Here is an 18,495-nt window from a genome sequence, read left to right as displayed (position 1 = left end):
GAACCACCCTTTGTTGTGGTGTAGCCCCAGCTGGCAACCGAGCCCCACAGAGCCGCTCACTCGCTGCCCCCACAGTGGGATGGGGAGAGGATTGGAAGGGTAAAAGTGAGAAAACTCATGGGCTGAGATACAGACAGTTTAACAGGTAAAGCAAAAGCCGCGCACACGAGCAAAGCAAAGCAACGGATTCATTCCCCCCTTCCCACCAGCAGGCAGGTTCAGCCACCCCCAGGAGAGCAGGGCTCCAGCACGGGTAACCGTGACTTGGGAAGACAAACACCATCACGCCAAGCGTCCCCCCATTCCTCCTCCTTTTCCCAGCCTATATATACACAGCATGACATCATATGGTATGGAATATCGCTTTGGCCAGTTTGGGTCACCTGTCCTGGCTGTGTCCCCTCCCAGCTCCCCGTGCCCCCTCTCGCTGGCAGGGCCTGAGAAACTGAAAAGTCCTTGACTTGGTATAAACATCACCCAGCAACAGCTAAAACCATCAGTGTGCCATCAACATGGTTCTCACACCAAATCCAAAACACAGCGCTGCACCAGCTACAAAGAAGAAAATTAACTCTATCCCAAGGGAAACCAGGACACCCTTCCATTGCACTATGGATTTGGATACACTGAAGTTGGTCATCCAGGTGCACCACTAGCTCTCACATGCATTTATGGTACCTCTGTACCAACTAATTTGTGTATAAATCAACAGGGAGCTAACCTGTAGGGGTTTTCTCTTCCTAGTGACAAAACAAGAAGGCTGCTTGCAAGAAGCTCGGATTGTCCAACTACTCAGGGATCCTTGCTGTGTGCCGCGTACCAGGAAGAGATCATCCAGTTTTTGAAAGCTGAAACCAGACAAATTTAGACTAACTGTAATGCACCGTGCCACTTCACAGTGAAATGACTTGCAGGGGTGCGATGGGTTCTCCCCTGGTGGCTTGCTTTAAATTCTAACACAGGACACGATTTTTCAGGGTTTCTTAGGAACTGTATGTGCCATTTATAAAATTGATGTAAAGATTGGGGCTGTGCTCAAACATGAAACTGGATCTAATGTTTAAACATCTGAGTTTAAGCCAGCTGGCTCACTGAAGAAGTTAGGAATCCAAATGAAGCATCAAATGTCCTTGTATTAGGAGACTTAGATCTTCAGATGCAATCCACAAAGTTGAGCAAGCTGTCCTGGAAGCTGACAGCAATGGCCTGTAAGAAACATCTAGGATGAGCTCCTCAAGGACAAGCATGTAGTCCTGGAAGATGACATCTACCCTCTGCTTAGCTTTCACCAAGGATGGACCTTTGTTGGCCTTTCTTCCAAAGACATAAAGAAAGAAGGTGCTTTTTTATGCTCTGGTTAGAGCATGGTGGGACTGGAACCTACATGTCTCAGGAAGGCAAGGCTGTAGGGTATCCAAAGGTGGATACTACTTTCTCTGCTGTTGAGATATTTCACATTCCATGACATGTCCTACTTGCTGAAGCAAAAGAGCTGGGGACTGAGTCTCACTGTTCACATTCCAGATAACTGTTCCACTCCATAGCATATTGAGGAAATGGTTATTACGGGCATACGTGTGCCACCATCTCATTTAATGTTTGTCAAGAAGAAATGTTTTTAATTCCAAGGTACGCATCATGCCTGTGGTTGCTGAACAGGACGAGGCATCTCCTTCCACCCCAAGTTAGGTGTTAAAAGAGACTTTGAAGGGTCGTTTGTCCAGCTCAGACATCTCATGGGGCACCTGGTTTGCCTGTCTGCTTCCCCAGACACTGCAGGATTCCTGCTGAGGTGGTATGACACCCAATGGGTATCTGCCTCCAAGGAAGATATTACAATATTAACTATTATTAATGTAAATCCTCTTATAATCACAGGCCTCTTGTTTCTCTGTGGCCTCAGCATTGTGGAACTTCTTCTTTTGCTGATTTCTAGAGATATAATCTAGGTCAGGGCAATGTTTTCCCACATTGGAAACAGCTTATGCGAAGATTATTTGGAAAAAAAAAAAACTTCATAAAAAAAAAAAAGAAAGCATCACCAACAATGACCATTTATTGCTTATTTTCTCTGTTTGTTTGGGGTTGGCAGCAAGATATACTGGCACTTGAAAGGCAAAGTGGGAGCAGCAGGGGGAGATGTCACTGGCTTTTTGATGTACTACTTTATTCAACATCTCACAACCACTGCTTGTGAAACTTGCAACCTCAGTTGTGGGTGTGATGTCAAAAGGACAAAAGAGGCAACCAATGACCTGGTCCATGCAGGACAGACTGGGTTACTTTACTGATCCCTGCTAGCACTAAGATCTAGAACTGTATTAGTACAACGTAAAAAACTTCTACTATGCAAGATAGGATGGGTATAGCAGACTAGAAAATACAGGTGAAAAGCTAGTACTGAAAAATTATTAAAAGTACTTTACTGGGACTGATGGCTGTAATGTCACCCTCGTGCTTGCTGTTAGCTTAGCTTAGTTTTTATTTATTGAGTATTCACAGGCACTAGCATAACTGCTGAGAGTTAACAGTGACTGTTAAGACACAGGTGTCCTGTGGGTGTGCAACTCTGCCCTCACCATCAGCATACCTTACCAGCAAGCTAAGGTACTCTGTCATGTGGAAAAGCTGTCTGAGTGCCCTGATTTCTAATGCCACCAAAGACATGGAAAACAAGTACGATTTCCACTGGGGAAATATAAACCTTTCTGTCAGTCACGAGTTCAGTTTGGAGATTACATACACTCTGCAGTCATGGTGAGCTCTGTCTGGGCTTTTCCTCATGGAAAGATGTTTAGACCTGGCTCCAGCTAAGCCACACACAAGGTGCAGCTCTTACCTGGCTTAATCAGCCAGTGGGAATAGAGCTAAAGTATAAAAATCTCTACAATGTATTTCAGAATAGTCTGGGCCCTCCCTCACTAGGAAACCACATGAATGGACCAAAGCTGAGCCATATTGTTAAACATGGCTCCTTTGCTGATCACACAGGCGGACAACAAAGGCATCTGTGCATGTACTGGGGATGTAATTGAGAATAGCAGAGGAATGTCAAAGCTATCAGTCTTACTGCCAGCTGGACAACTTATCCCTCTGTTACATGTTCACCCATACAATGCAATGATTTATATAAGTCAAGATATATTAAGATGAATGAATAAAGAGGAATATATAAGAGAAAAATGCTCAGTGATCACATTCATGATACTCCAGCACCAGTTTCAGTGTATAAATGAAAAAATGTTAATATTAAATAGTTGTCCCTGCCTCGGTACCCAAAGCAAGCAGAGATCTGGAATGTGGCTTTTTGTTCAGACAGTAAGTTCACTCTACTCTTTTTATATAAACAAGAGTTAAGAACTGATCAGTAATATAGTGCTTATTTAACTCTATTCAGCCAGGATTTTTCAGGCTAAGTAAATAGGCAATATAAGGCCACTTAAAAAAAAGAAATTAAACCGATGATAAAACTTCTTTCAACTAATCTTGAACTTAGAACTCCATTCGGCCTTCAAGCACAGGAAATATCCTTTTGGGAAAGCTTTAATGAAACGGGACTCTCGCACTCCTGGGTGTGCTCCCGGTGAGATGCCGCCTCCTTTTCTGGCTGAGCAGAGGGCTGAGTGACAAGAGACCAGACGTGACAGTGGAAGAGAGAAGCCACCAGGGATACGTATGCATGGAAGGGCTGCTGAGCCCAGGGGAGGTGCTGGGAGGTTGCACCCTTCCCTGCTCCCTGCAGCAGTAGGTGTGATGGGACTGTCACAGAGGCAGCTGGAGGCTGTAATTAGTTGGTTCATTTCTTTGTGCAACTCCAGCACCAGCAGCTCTGGAAGCCAGCTGCAGGGAGATGCTCTCATGGGAGGAGGTAAAGACTGGCCGAGCTGGTGGGCAGGTTGCTCCAGGTTATTCCAAATACGTGATTTCTAACCAGATCCTATAGACCTCCAGTGCTGGCAATCCCCGTGTCACCTAACTCTTGTTGCTGACTAGATTTAAAACATTTTGCTAACCTGAAATTCTCTATTGCAATTTATGCCTTTTATTTCCTGTATGACTGTATCTCTTCCCAGCAAGGTGCTAGCCCCTTGCAGACTCGCATTTTGCTTAATCTAGTTTTGTTGCTTTTCTGTTTTCAAAAATCAAAACCGTTTTTGATCTCAGCTTTCAGTGTCTCATATACTTTCTTTCCTCACTGAAGAAAAAAAAGACTGAACAGCCTGAAAGCCTCAGTTTAGAAAGAAGCAAAAGGCAAAGGGGTTTTTCTGTTTTGAAATCAACATATACAACAAGGAAAGTGTTCTGCATTAAAAAAATAGGGGGGGGGGGGGGGTGTCCAATGTTAAGACATCTATGATTTTTTTTCATACAAAGGCTTCAGATTTTTGCCCTGAAGTCAAGTTTTGCAGGTATACATTAGTTTGCCTTAGCCTGGAGCTAACAGACCAAGGAGCCTCCTCAAGTGCAGCCAAGAAAGGAGAAAGGCAGCTGTGCCATATAACGCATTCACAAAGCTTCACTGTTAGAGACATATAGCTAACTAGCTTCATTTTTCTTGCATGAACAAAACACTGTCCAATTACCATTATAATTTTGTAATAGATGTTCATACAATTTTATTGTATTTTCAGAATTGGGTAAGTTTTACTTCATGAAAACAGCAATAGGCTCAGGGTGTAAGTGCTAAGCCCTTAAAGTACTATTGGATAATATTTGCTACTATAATTATATACCACAATGGCATTAATCCAAAATGGAATAATCCATCACAAGTGAACACAAAGACAAGGAAACACTACCATGTTACTGGATGTGGGGATGCGTTGTACTGAGGCATGCTATGAGATGGAGAAATAAAGGTCTTCCATTCCTTCATAGTGGTCTCTGTTTAAAATTTTTGTATTTATTTATTTCCTAAGTTCACCTAATTCTTCTCTTGGGATTTGTCCATTTGATTTCTTGAGATAATGGGACTGTTCAAAGACACCACTGTACACAGGGCATCCTTCCCAGATCTCATTCCTTCGTTCCTTTCCCTCTTTTCACACCTTTCTCAAATTTTCTCAGCTTTTATCACCTCTTTTCTTCTGTAAAAAAAAGAAAGAATGGGAAAGTGACTGGCAGCTTTTAAAAAGGGGAAAGAAGTCCAATTACTTTTGTTTTTGCTCAAGGGCATCAGACTTGAAACAGTCCATCTGCACCAGCTCTTCAATTTTCATTGACCAGGCAAGAGAGAGGGTGTGGAGCCAAAGTGCAACATGTCCATTGGACTGATATTTGCTCTGTGCTTGCCCAACAGTTAGAATATTGTGTCTTGGTCTGGTTGGGATCTGGGAAGGGTGAATATACTAAAATATAATGAGAAAAACTTTCGGCATATTCCACGAAGCTGTTAGGGGCCAGAATCCTTACAAGCAAGGGGTGAAGATCCTGGTGCTGCTGAACACCTGTAAGAGAGCCAGCCTTCTCGCAGCAGGGCTGGGCTCTCACTTGGCTGGTTTTGAGGCTTTCCTAGCCTTCTCCTCCCACAAAATCTGCACCTAGAAGGCAGGTAATCCACCTGATTGCAAAGCAAGGCCAAACTGTGCATGCTGCAGAAAAGGAAGCCCATTCTCCGTGACGTGCACCAGACCCTTTGGTTCTGTGCAAGGCCCTCAGGAGGCTTTTGGGGGCAAATCGTGCAAAACTCCTCTAGAAAAGCAATTGTCGGGTTGCAGTTTGGTTTGAAAAACAATTGTTTTCCGCTGACGGAGAGTCCTGAAATAGCCACTAGATGGCAACGGGCGCCTGCCGGGAGCGCGGCGGGGAGGGCGCAGGGGGACCCGCACGGCCACCCCTGCCGGAGCCGGGGGAGCTCGGGCCAGACCCGCAACGGCTCGGCGGCGGGGAGGGGGGGCTCGGCGGGGAACTGGGGAGGGGCTGGCATGTGGTGGTTGCGGGACCACCGCTGCCTGGACCTGGCCGTCCACCAGCTCCTCCTGAGCTGCTGCGCCGCGCCGATCCGCGGAGGCAGGGTGCCACCCGTTTCAGCAGGAATACCTTTTTTTCAGCTTTACATCCATGAATATACCATGCAGAGGTCTAAACCCATCTGGTGTTACGGGTGCAGGTACAGTATATGTATATTAAATTCCATATAACCTGGGCCTATGTTTATAGGCACACCGAACTTCTTGAGGAGCAATGCAGGTAACACGTTTTTCTCAAGTGTAACAAGTTAGGTACGGAGGTTTAATAGAAGCTATCCGTTCCAGTCAGTTTCCTTGCCCTGACCTTCCCATTTCTCTCATTTTCCAACTCCTTGTTCCTAGCACTTTTCCAGTCTAATTCCCTCCGTCCTCACCTCTTATCTGACCCATCTGTTGTTGCTCAATGTCTGTTTGTTCCCATCCCATGTGCTCCAGTTCCCTCACAGGGTCCCTCTCAGCTCCTGGTTCTCGCTTCATCTGCTCTCCCTCTTCCCTCTTCCTTTTCCTTTCCTTCCTTTCCCTCATCAGCTCGTTGCATACTCCTGGATCAGACCTGACCTCTCTCTCTGCCCTTGCCCTCCTTTGATTTCTCCAGAAGTCCTTCCTTCAGCTTCATTTTCGCCTCCTTTCGATCTTCTTGCCATGACCAAGAACTGTTGTGGATGGCAGAAGTACATGGACGTGCTGACATCCAAACAGGTTAGACACAGGCTAAGGGGCCTTTACATTTAGTCTTACTAGCCACTGAAAGTTGAAGATGACAAGACAAGTTGTGAAAATATTGAGTAGAGCAATTATAATCCCCTTTTCATTCACCGTCCTTAGTCCTCATTTTTTTTTTCAGTTAACTGTGATGTGACTGGAATCAACTTCCAGGCTCCCAGAACCCAGCAAACAAGAACTGGGACAGAGTCAACATCCAACACCAGCTGAGCCAGCAGGTGGGAAAATAAAGCCTGTTCTTGAAAGAAATCATCAAACACTCTGCATCTTGGAGAAAAGGCACAGGGGATTTCTCTATGTCAGCTGGGGCCCAGATGCTAGGGCATGTGATAAGGGGTGTGTATCAAAGCTACCTACAGCCAGTAACATCCCAGTATTTTCATAAGCTGGTTTTACCATGAGGCTTAGAATCAACACTTTTTGAAAAGGAGATTATTACATGCAAGAGTCCGGCACTGTGGTGTTCATGAGAAATACCACTACCGCATACCACATCCAAGAAGCCAGGGCTATTGAAATGACACAGTGCACAGATTCCTGTTGTGACATTGATTTGTAGATGACAGGCTACTTTTCAGCTCCACAGCCAGTATTCTTGTCTCCTCCTCACTGAAAGGATCTCACTGTCTCATTATCCAGGTGTTCTGACATTTAATATGCTCTCCATAAAAGCAGCTGTTACCTTATACCAGAGCAGTTGCAGGAGCTGCCCAGGCCTGCTTCTGAAGTCGCCATGAATTAGAAAGCAGCTCTAGGAGCTGTAGTAGTGCACCTGGACACATGCAGATCAAGAAGCAAGGCATCTGAGGTAGCAGAAGCTCTTCCACAGCCCCCGTAGACCACAGGGATGTTAACTCTTCTCCAGCACACTGCTGCTCCTCCAGAGCCCGCCAGCAGTTCTCAGGGCTTCACAGCCAACACACCTTATGGCTGCAGAGGTTTCTTACAGTTAGTTCTCGAGGAGCCACTAAAATAGCTAAATTAAACCCTGTGAATGAAATATTATTGTATGTGAAGGTCTTTTGCCCTTGGATGATGTTTTTCCCCTCCATGATAACTATGGGTAAAGTCAGAGATATGAATAACAGGCACAACCATCGATGTGCGTGTGTACCATTCATGCTGGGGTTGTTCAGTCAACCACACAATCACTACAACAGTACAAGGAGGTTGGACTACAAGGGCTTTGTTGCATCTTTTGCAGAAGACTATACTGCAGACATCTTTTCGGAGCTATGAAGGATAACACTTTCTTTTCTTAAGAGTTGTATGTCCTGATGAGGGACCGTATCTCATGCAAAATAGCGCATTGCCGTGCACAACCCTTCTCAAAAGGAGTTCCTGGGACACAGAAGTGCTGCACAAAGCGTACACTGGGTGGAAGAAATACAGCCACATCAAAAGTCCTCCAGACATATGGAAGAATGGTTGATAGCAACTATTTTGGCTGAAGACCGGGTTTTAATGCTTCCTACAGGCAGCAATCTGCCATGGTCCTATGTGGGGTTGAAATGCTGAGAGTACATAGCGAAAAGCGTGGGGGTTTTAACTGGCTCTCATAAAATACAGACAATACTATAAAGCACCAGAAGGCCACACCACTCACTACCCTCTTTCCAAAGAAGGGATTGCAGAAAGCTTGCATTCCTCCTGCCAAAAATAACCTCATCCATAGTGCAGGAAATCACAACTTGCCATCTTGAAATTATTACTAAAATGTCCTTCCAGCCAGCACTCCTCTGCCTTCCCTTTTTCATTTGCAGGCAGATTTCTGCATCCTTCTGTTGTGAAAAACCTCCTGGAGGAATAAAAGGACCTTCTTGGTTTTCCAAGGGATTCATAACTGACATTTTGTCTACCTGCATGTCTGGTCCCTCTTACATCGCAAGAGTTTTCCACTAAGTCATGGGAGTCCTTTAGCACTGGAGGCTTCTCCAACTATCTCATTTACTCTCCTTCTCCAACTATCTCATTTACTCTCATTCATGTAACAGGTAAGGTGCAAACCACTTCTGTCATTTTACACATTTTTATTCTTTCTCATCTGTCACCTGTCTTAATATTTTTTTTCTTCTATTAGGTAAATCCCAACATGTGTCTGGCTAATAAATTATAGAAATAGCTACTTCTATGACAGGAATATCCTGAAAACCCACACAGGCTGTGCTCCCTTCAACAGCATAAAAATGGTCTGAAGGAGACAACCCATAACTCAGAATCTCTAAATTTAAGCAAAGACAACACTAGTGAAGACAAGAATTCTGAGAGGAAAGAACTGAGTGTCGCAAGGACAAGACAGGGTGCGTATTTGCAGTCATCCATAACTGACATGCTCAAAGTCCCTATTCTCTAAGATACACACAGAAAATATGGACAATATCTGTATTGCCTGCAGACAACTTGTGTCACATTCACTAATTTTCAGGCAGCCAATGAACTTTGCAAGTGAGCTGAACAAAACAGTCACTAATTTATTTGTGAAGTTTATGTAAGTATTTGTATTCTCACTGAGCGAGCCAAAAGAATTAGTGACTTAATGTAAAAGCTGTGTTCAGATGAAATGTACAGTCACTGTACATACAAAATCATTGCCAGTGGAAACAACTCACACAGTGAACACGCTAATTGCCCGAACTTCATAAACCCAATGCTGAATCCAATCTCTGTGCTCAAACATCTTGGCTTGGCTGCTCCACCACGTGTCACTGGGCATGGATCACAGCAAGGCCAACACCATGGCCGTGTGAGGCTGCTGCAGGCATGGACTCCCCTGTCACACAACATGTAGAGCTGGGGGCCTTGTCTTCCATGAGAGGTGTCATAAAGCTCTCAGGGAAGCTGGGGTCCTGTCAGATGAGGGAGCTACCATGGAGTGAGATGCTCGGTCTAAACTGCCTGGGTCCTGTCTGTGCTCAGCAGAGGGATGGTCGCTTCCCGGGACCAGACCAACCACCCTGTGCAATTACCTGGTGAACTCACACCTCTGATTTCTCTTCAGACATATGAAGTCAGTCCCATAGGCCTGGATCCAAAACAGGGCAGATGTACCATGATTCTCATTCCTGCAACACATCGGTTTTGAGGCACTTAAGTCTAGTACTGGAGCTCCTGAGCCAGCTCAGCTTTTCCAAGCAGGCACCCCAACAGCCAACAGTGCACACGTGAGACTACCCTAGACATGCACAGAAATGCCACATCCTATCTCCACAGTTTAGGCTTCCTATTCAGCATGAGGAGGATGTGAAACAAGTGAGTCTTTCATCTCAAATTCTGAAATTTTTGAGTAATTGGTGAACCATGTAAATTTATAATGGAAAAGTCCCAAACACTCCCAGATATTACCTTTGATGGGTGTCTACTCCTGACGTGAATAATAAGGAAACAGAAAAATCAATATAAATGAATGTTGAATTGTTATCAATAAAGATACGACTCTTGGACAAAGATGTGAAATCACTTTATAAATCTAAACAGTTCCAGTGTCATGAGAGGCTGGCAGGCTGACTTGATTTACCTAAGCATGAGAAGCAACAAAAATATTTAAATGTTACTGCAATGTAGCCATTGATTTAATTACCAGGTTATTAATTACCATCATACATGAACAATAAACTCAACTATTTCAAAATAGATGGAGGAGCAATGGTAAAGGAAGCCTGGACTTTGTATGATGTTGTACCAAATAAACATCAAATGATTAATCTGTGCTATGAGTGTTCTGAAAAGCCTAGAGACTTGCACACAGCAAATGCATCTACTGTAATATGGGGAATATTCATTAAAATGTTCTAATAAATAATAAGGAAAAGTTCAGAACAACTAGATAGACCGGATACCGCATGGATGACTCACACATATATGACTTTGGCGTAAGTGATTCTATCTGTTTCTACTTCAATTTTTCTGTCAGAGAGTGCAAATAGACTACCCCCTCCTTCTAAAGCTGCTTGAAACAAATAAAAAGCTAAATACAGGGAGTAAATATCACAATATTTGTTTCACAGAAAAATTCAAAAGCTTTAATTAGTGACTATGAGACGTGTCTGGCCATTTGGATATGCTGGGGGTTTTTTTTATAGTAAATCAAATTAATCTTGTCCAGGTTCTATTTCCATCCTACAGATAAATACGTTAGAAGATGAGGAATATAGAGCCATTTACTGGGGTAGTAGGAAACTTTGCATAAAAATAAGGAAAGAGCTTTCGTAAGGCGCCCATGAGCAGGACACATCCTTTCCTGCTTCATCGCCCCATGCACGCTCCGCAGTGCAGCTGCGAGCGGATTTCCTCGCACCTGGAAAGAAAAGCGTCCGAGGTGACCGCAAGAAGCCACCTCAGGCTGCAGCCAGGCAGCTCCGCTCCCTCTTTCCCAGCCCATACCACGGTTGCGACGCGACGCTGGGACAGGGCGCTGGCGCTGTGCCTTTGCACCGGTGTCCCCGCACGGGCTGGCCCTGCCCCGACCCACCCCGGCTCCCCCATGTCACCACGGCCCCGCCGGGCGCCCAGGGCTGGGCAGCGTTGCCGGGCAGTGCGGCGGGGACGCCTCTAGGTGGGGCAGCCCCCCTGCCGGTAGCGCCGGGCCGGCTGCGCCGCGGGCGTCCCGCCGCCGCCGCTCGGGGACGGGAGGGAGAGGGGCGGCGAGCCGGGCGGCTCCGCGGGCTGCTGGGTAAAGAGCGGGGGGTCTGCGGTGGGCGCAGGGGGAGGCAGTGGCGGGGCACGGCGGGGTCTGGGTTTGCCCCGCTGCACGGCAATGCACGTCCGTAAAACGGCGGATCCGAGACAGTGCGGAGGGGTTTGCTGCTTCCAGACCGCGGGGAATGGGGGTGGGGGGGTGGGGGGTGTTGCGGGGCCGTTATCAGGGGTGGGGGCAAGGTGGAAATCGTGCCCCCGCCGGCATCCCCGTTTCAGGCACTGCCCTGCCTGCTAGGCTGCGCCCCCCACACACACCCCCACCCCCGCTCCCTCCACCCGTGTGTCCCCCCCGAGCCTGTTCGTGCGAGGAGGGCTTGCGTCCCGTTTCCCCCCACAGGCTCGGAGGGGGCCCCGCGCCCGCCGCACGCCGCCGCCGGGGAGCCCTTGCCCTGTGGTGCTGCCCCGGCTGACGGCGGCCGGGAGCCGGCTGCGAGCCCTCCAGCCGGGCGGTCGGTGCGGAGCTATGCCGGGCCGCCGCTCTCCCCCATCCCTCCCTCCTTCCCTCCCTCCCGCGGTCCGTCTCCCCCGGCGGGACCACCCAGCAGGCCCCCCGCCGCCGCAGCCCCGGGACCGCCGGCCCTGCCCGGCCTCCCTCCGCCGCTCCCCTGCGCCTCACCCCCGCTGCTGCTCGCTCTCCTCCCGGCCTCCTCCCCAGGCATTTCCTCTCCCAAACAATAGTTTTCTGGTCGGGGAGAGGGCGCAAAGATCGCCCGGGGGGCGGGGGGCATGAGAGAGAAGAAAGAAAAAAAGAAAAGGAGGTGGCAGGGAGGGAGCTGGGTAAATTAGCGAAGAATTACAGCCATTGTAAACTAACCGCAGGTATTTCCAAGAGCTTGGACTAGAAACCTTGTAAATCAGGGACTTCGCGGGCTGGAAAGTGCCTGTGCCAGAGCCTGCCGGGAGGCTGCCGCCGGGGGGGGTGGGGGCGCCTCCTCCTCCCCGCCGCGTCCCCAGCCCCGCAGGGCCGCCTGCGCTGCCCCCCGCTCGGCCGCACCTGAGCACAGCCCGGCCAAAGAAGCGCAGGGCGGAAAGCTGCGCCAGGCCGCCCTGCCCGGAACTCCCGGTCCCCCCTGCCCAGAGTCCCTCTCCGCCCGTCAGCCCAAACCGCGCTCCTGCGACCCGCATCTCCAGCCTTTCTCCTGAGGAGCGCCCAGCCCTCCCTCTCCCCCCACTGACACCCCACACTTCACCTCTCGCCTGTTAGCACCCCTTACAACGCCCGCAGAGAACACCCTTCCTACATCTCCTACACATCCCCTCGTAAGTGGATTTCTCGCAGCTTCCCCAGATGCCTCTTATTTCCCTCCAGCTCTTAAAAAAACATAAAATAAAATATAAAATAAAATAAAATAAAATAAAATAAAATAAAATAAAATAAAATAAAATAAAATAAAATAAAATAAAATAAAATAAAATAAATCCCCTTTGGATATTTTCAGAGTGTACCGTGGCACCGAAGCCTTGGGTGGCTGAAGTGATGGCTTTCCCGGGAAAAGACCTGGGTGGGAAGAAGGGGTAAGTGAGTCTAAGCAAGGATATTAAAACGGACTGAATTTACTCAGAAGGATAAAGTCTATTCTCGCTCAGGCAGTGCTCTCCGGGTTCGTGCTGCGTATGAAAGCGGGTTTATTTATTTTATTACTCTATTTTCGGGGTAAGAACGATGATTGAAAAAGTTTATTCCCTGCCAGAGTCGTTGATAATCAATTATCGTGGCTTCGTGGTCTACTGCAAACGGGCGCTCATCTCTGCGGGATCAGGTAGGGAAATGCTGGAGGTGGACGCACGCCTGTGAAGCAGCAGGATAACGCTCTGGGAATGTGGCTCGGGAGGCGAAGCCGGGTCCGAGGGCATCATTTCGATGTGCCCTCGCTCGTTACGTTGCCGCGTCTCCCCAGCGCCAAAAACACCACGGTCGTGAGGCGCTAGCATTTCGTACCTCGTGTGACAACCTGCTTGGTACCGTCGCCGGGATTTTTCTGTCGGGTCTGAGAATGCCAATAATGTCTGAAATAAAGAAAAGCACGATGCTTGGAGGCACGTTGTTGTTTTGGCAACGAGTCGCACCTATACAGTTCACGTGCGTGTAAGTTTCCAAACGTTTCTGGTTTAGGGCCATTTTCCTTCAGGAAAAGCATCGTTTCGAGGAAAGCTGTCCTTAATCCGGGAGAAATCGCCCTCCTAAAACGGTCTTCAGAAGCCCCGCGGACCGAAGACCATCCCCAATATAAAACCGACCACGTCTTTAAACAAACGGGACGGCGAAACGCCCGTTTTCGACAGCCCGTCGGGTTTGGCGTTTGCGCCCTCACGCCGAGCGGCCGGCGCCCGGCTCTGTCCCCGCAGGGACCCCGGGGGAGGCTGCTCCCCCCGGCTCTTCCCCAGCAGCGCGCAACGGCCGCTTGCCAGCCCGCGGTGCCACTCCCGCTCCCCCGCGGCTTTTCCCGCCGCGACCGGACCCTTCCCCGCCGCCGGCGGCTGCAGCTCCCGTTGCCCGGCTCGGCCGAGGCACGGCGAGAGGGGGAGACACCCTGAAAACGCTACCTCGCGCTCCGCGGGTGGCAGCCGCCGCTCCCCGCCGAGGAGCGGGACCTTCCCTCCGCGGGTCGGCTCCGCCGCGGGCGGCAGCGGCCGGAGCTCGGCGCCCGAGGGGACGGCGGGCAGCCCCGCGGGCCGCAAGGGGTTAAGGCGCCGCGCGCCCCGCCGCGCGCCCCGCGGAGCCGCATCGCCCCGCGGCGCCGCATCGCCCCGCGGCGGGGAGCCAATCGCCAGGCAGGCCGCGCGGACGCTGTCCAATGGGAAGGCGCGGGGCCGGCGCTGTCAGGCGGCCGTGAGGGATGACAGCGCCGCCGGGAGAAAAAGGAGAGGGCGGGCGCGGGGCGGGACAGAGCGGGGCGGAGGCAGCGCCCGCGCCGCCAGGGACCGGCGGCGGCGCCCGGCGGAGCGCGGCGCGGCGGCCCCGGCGGCCCCGGCCCTATGGGCGGGCGGGCCGGCAGCGGCGCAGAGAGGCTGCCCCCGCTGGCGCCCGCCCTCCCGGCGGCAGAGAAGGGCCCGGCACCGGCACCGGCGCCGGCGCGGCCGCGGCCGGCGATGCGGTCGCCCAGCTGAAGGCGCGGCGCGGTCCGCAGCTCGCCCGCGGGGCCGCCCGCCGCCGGGCCATGGCCGTCCGCGGCGGCAACGCCCTGACGCCTTTCTCCATCCAGGCCATCCTCAACAAGAAGGAGGAGCGCGCCCGCCACGCGGCGGGGCGGCCACCGCCCCCGGGGCCGGCCGGCGGCTGGCGGCTGTGCAGCGCCGCAGAGGGCCCGCCGCTCCTCGCGCCCGCCGCCGCCCGCGCCCCCGCCCCACGGACGCCGGCGGGCTGGGACTCGGACTCGGCGCTCAGCGAGGACCCCGAGGGCGAGCGGCGCGCCGAGGAGAACGGCGCCGGTGGCAGCGCCCGCCCCGCCGAGGCCACGGGCGGGGGGCGGCCGGCGACGGAGGAGGCGCAGCCCCCGGAGGCGGCGGAGCGGGACGCCGCCGGCCTCAGTGACAGCGAGATGTCGGCCGCCGTCTCAGGTAGGGGCGGCCCCGGCGACGGCCCCTCCGTACCCGCGCGGGGCGGGCGACCGGGTCCCGGGGGGGGCTGCGAACGGGAGGCGGTCGGGGCTTTCCGCCGGCCTGGGGAGCTGCGCAGCGAGCCCCCAGGCCGCGCCGGGAGAATAAGCCCCCGGGGGGGGGGGGCGCCCTTGGCCAGGCTGCGGCCGCCCGGTGTTCGGGGAAGGGCGAGAAACCCCGGCGGCTGGCGGCGGCCGACCTGGCGGCGGGGAGGGCGGCGGCGCGGCGGGGTCTCCGCCCGCTCCGTCGCTGCAAGCCAGCCGCAAGGAGCGCGCCTGGCCGTCTGCGCGGGGATGCGGGTGTGCCGGTGCCTGCCTGCCCTGACCGCCCTGCTCTCGCCCTGCCCGCAGATCGCAGCCCCCCGGAGGAGGAGGACGGAGCGGGCAAGTGCGGGAATCTGCTGCCGGGGGAGGAGGAGGCGGCGGCGCCGAAGCCGCGGAAGAAGCGCTCCCGCGCAGCCTTCTCCCACGCGCAGGTCTTCGAGCTGGAGCGGCGCTTCAACCACCAGCGGTACCTGTCGGGGCCCGAGCGGGCCGACCTGGCCGCCTCGCTGAAGCTCACCGAGACGCAGGTGAAGATCTGGTTCCAGAACCGGCGCTACAAGACCAAGCGGCGTCAGATGGCTGCTGACCTCCTGGCTGCCGCCCCCGCCGCCAAGAAGGTGGCCGTCAAGGTGCTGGTGCGGGATGACCAGAGACAGTACCACCCCGGTGAGGTGCTGCGGCCGCCCTCGCTGCTCTCCCTCCAGCCCTCCTACTACTACCCTTACTACTGCCTGCCTGGGTGGGCTTTGTCCACCTGCGCCGCAGCCGCCGGCACCCAGTGAGGGGCACACGTACATACCCCTCCCCGAGCTCCCCCCCCCCCCCCAGACACTGGCGGCCAGGAAACCCGTCTCCCCTCTGCCACCCCCCTCCCCCAGCCAGCCCGCCAGCCAGCCAGCTTCTCAAATCCAGAGCCCTAGCTGCCGCTCTCAGTGCCTTGGACAGTATTTATTATTATTTTATTGTTATTTTTATTATTAATATTATTTGGATGGTTCCTCACCCTCTCCTGTTCCAACGTAGGACTTCTCGGCTATCCCTGCCCTGGCCCTCACCCATCCCCACCCTGCCAGCCGAGGACTCTCATGATTCGACATGACTAGTTCATGGTATCCATGTTGTCAGTGTATCTGGTGTAGACTTTTTGTTTGGTTGGTTTTTTTCGCTTCGGATCGGTAGAGACTCGATCTTGTGTGGGAGAGAGAAAGAGAAAAAAAGGAAAGGAGGGAAAAAAAAGCAACCCGCAAAACCAAATGCAGCTCAGAAGCAGAGATCAAGGACTCCTTCGGTGGATTGTAAGGAAGATTATTTTTGACGTCTGGTTGAGTCCTTGGTCTTTCAACTCGCTGCAAACTGAGTGTGCCTTGTATGGTGCTGAATGTAAGGAAGCCTCTTTCAGATCCCCTCTGCTCTTGTTGCCCATGTTATTCCTGTACTCCATGATCCCTGGCAAAGGATAAATATTTCACAAAAGGGTGAGACTTATATCAGAACTCCAGACTTCTTCTTTTCCTTTCTTCCTGAGATCTTTCCGTGTTCGGGGAGGGAGGAGTTACAGATTTTTCGCACTTTCCAGTTGTATTAAAGTTGTTGTTATTTTTATATTCAATGTGAATATTTCTGGTCGGGCTTTTTAAGAAATCGATGTAACGGGAAATTTTAATACCATCAGTGCCTTTTACAGTTCTTCTGCAGATCTCTCCTTCAAGGGCGGGGATTTCTGATCTGCTCAGCAATGTAATTACAGTCTCTTTCTTTCAAGGTAACTAATTGCTATTTTTTTCCCCCTCCCTTTCTCTTCTGATGGCACTGTGCACTCAACTAGATTATTTACTTCAAATGAATTGTGAATGTTTGTAAGCTACCCGCTGTACTTTTTTTTTTTTTTTAATTTATAAACTTTAGTTTAACACTTGGCTCTGCTGCTTGTGTCGTTTCTGAGAGTGGACACGGATTTCCCCAGCGACTTTTTTCCCCGCAGCAGACTTCAGGCTGCAGTTCAGATCACATCCCTCCTTTTTGCACTCGCACAGGGGCTGGCAGTGGCTCTAAGTGGCAGCTGGCAGCCTCGGCGGTGGGGACCGTGGGGCCTGGCAAAGATCTCACCCTGCGGTCCCCGTGGCCGCCCTGCCCGTGCGCACCGCGCAGCGCCGGTGCCCGTTCACTTCGTGGGAACAGGAGGTTCTCGGGCCGGGCGCCTGAAGCACTTCTGTGTCCAGGCTGGAGCGTTCCCTGCCTTCTGCCGGAGCGTCGGGAGCGCCGGATTAATTTACGGCCGCCCGGGTTACGGTGAGGATGCGGTGCGTTCGGTGGAGCCGCAATCCGGTTTTCCCAGGCGAGGGCGGCCTGGCTGTGCGGCCCCGCAGCTGCCCGCTTCCACCGGCCCCGGCGGTTTACAACCTTGGCAGCTCCCGGGGAAAGCGCGTGGGACGGCGAGTTGTTTTCCCTCTGCCGGAGCCTGGCGGGGAGGCCGGGGCCGGGGCCCGCGGGCGGGCGGAGGCTCCGGCTAGGGCTGCAGGACGGGGCTTCTCAGTCCTCGGCGAAACGGCCGAGGCCGTTTGTATCCCGACACGACCGCGACAGCCGCTTGGGGCAGCCTCCCGCCTTGGACTGAATCCGCTCCAAGCCTCCGCGGCGAGCCCAGTCGCTCGGCACGGTGCTGGCAGCGCATCCCCGCCGCCGGCTGCCGTCCTCCGGCCGCTGCCAGACGGGGCGGGCGCCCTGCGCTGGGGCGAGCAGCTCCGGTCGGGGCACCGCGGCCGGGCAGTGGCGCTCCGAGGGACCAGACCCGGGGGGCGGCTGCGGTGGTTTCTCCACGCTGGCAGAGACCTGCCCGGGCCTCTCTCACAGGCGGCCGCGTTGCCTGGGCGCTGCCGGTTCTTCAGCGCCGCCGGCTTCTTTCCTTCCCCGCTGAGTCGCACGGGCTTCCCTCCGGCTCCCGAGCGACGGAGCGGCGCGGCGAGAGCCCCTGCTGCCCCACCGCCCTCCCGGCCGCCGTCCTTGCAAGCCGCCCCGAGAGGCAGCCGAGCTGTTTCCCCGGCAGCCCCCTCGCCCCGGCCGCCCCCCCCGCCCCTCAGCTGTTACGTCTCTCTCTGCGGCTCGGGCAAGCGGCGTTCTGCTCGGGCTGCCCTCGCCCTGCAGGTGGGGTGCCCCAGGCTGGCACCCCCGGCTGCCCTCGGCGGTGGGGAGGGGGGCGGCTCCCCGGGGGCTGCCCCGGCCCCAGCGCGGGCTTGGAGCGAGCCCCCTGCTCCCGAAGCCGCCGGTCCCGCGACATCGGAGGGCACGCTCTGGGTCTGGTCTTGTTCCGCCGGACGGGACAGCAATCCTGCCGGCCAACGGAGAGCTCCAGCGGCAGTGGTCCTGTGCTCTGTAGTGAAGACCTTGGCGGATGCGGTAGGACTGACATTTGTTAGGCCCGATCCTGAAATGTTTTTTTTTTTTTTTTTTTTTACTATTTCCTTCCGCCT

At 53.0% G+C, this 18,495-nt stretch overlaps 1 protein-coding gene across 1 annotated transcript; it reads left to right on the top strand.

Moving 5' to 3' along the window:
• The first annotated feature begins 14,330 nt into the window (after nt 1–14,330).
• Nucleotides 14,331–16,889, top strand: NKX3-2 (NK3 homeobox 2). The gene is made up of 2 exons (XM_040582374.1): nt 14,331–14,945; nt 15,335–16,889. Exons 1-2 carry the CDS (start codon nt 14,546–14,548, stop codon nt 15,808–15,810), a joined length of 876 nt encoding a protein of 291 aa, XP_040438308.1. The 5' UTR covers nt 14,331–14,545; the 3' UTR covers nt 15,811–16,889.
• Nucleotides 16,890–18,495: the final 1,606 nt, after the last annotated feature.

The sequence above is a fragment of the Falco naumanni genome, chromosome 1, assembly GCF_017639655.2.
Source record: "Falco naumanni isolate bFalNau1 chromosome 1, bFalNau1.pat, whole genome shotgun sequence".
Lineage (NCBI taxonomy): Eukaryota > Metazoa > Chordata > Aves > Falconiformes > Falconidae > Falco > Falco naumanni.
Note: the sequence above shows the minus strand (reverse complement) of the source record. Positions and strands in the feature narration are given on the sequence as shown.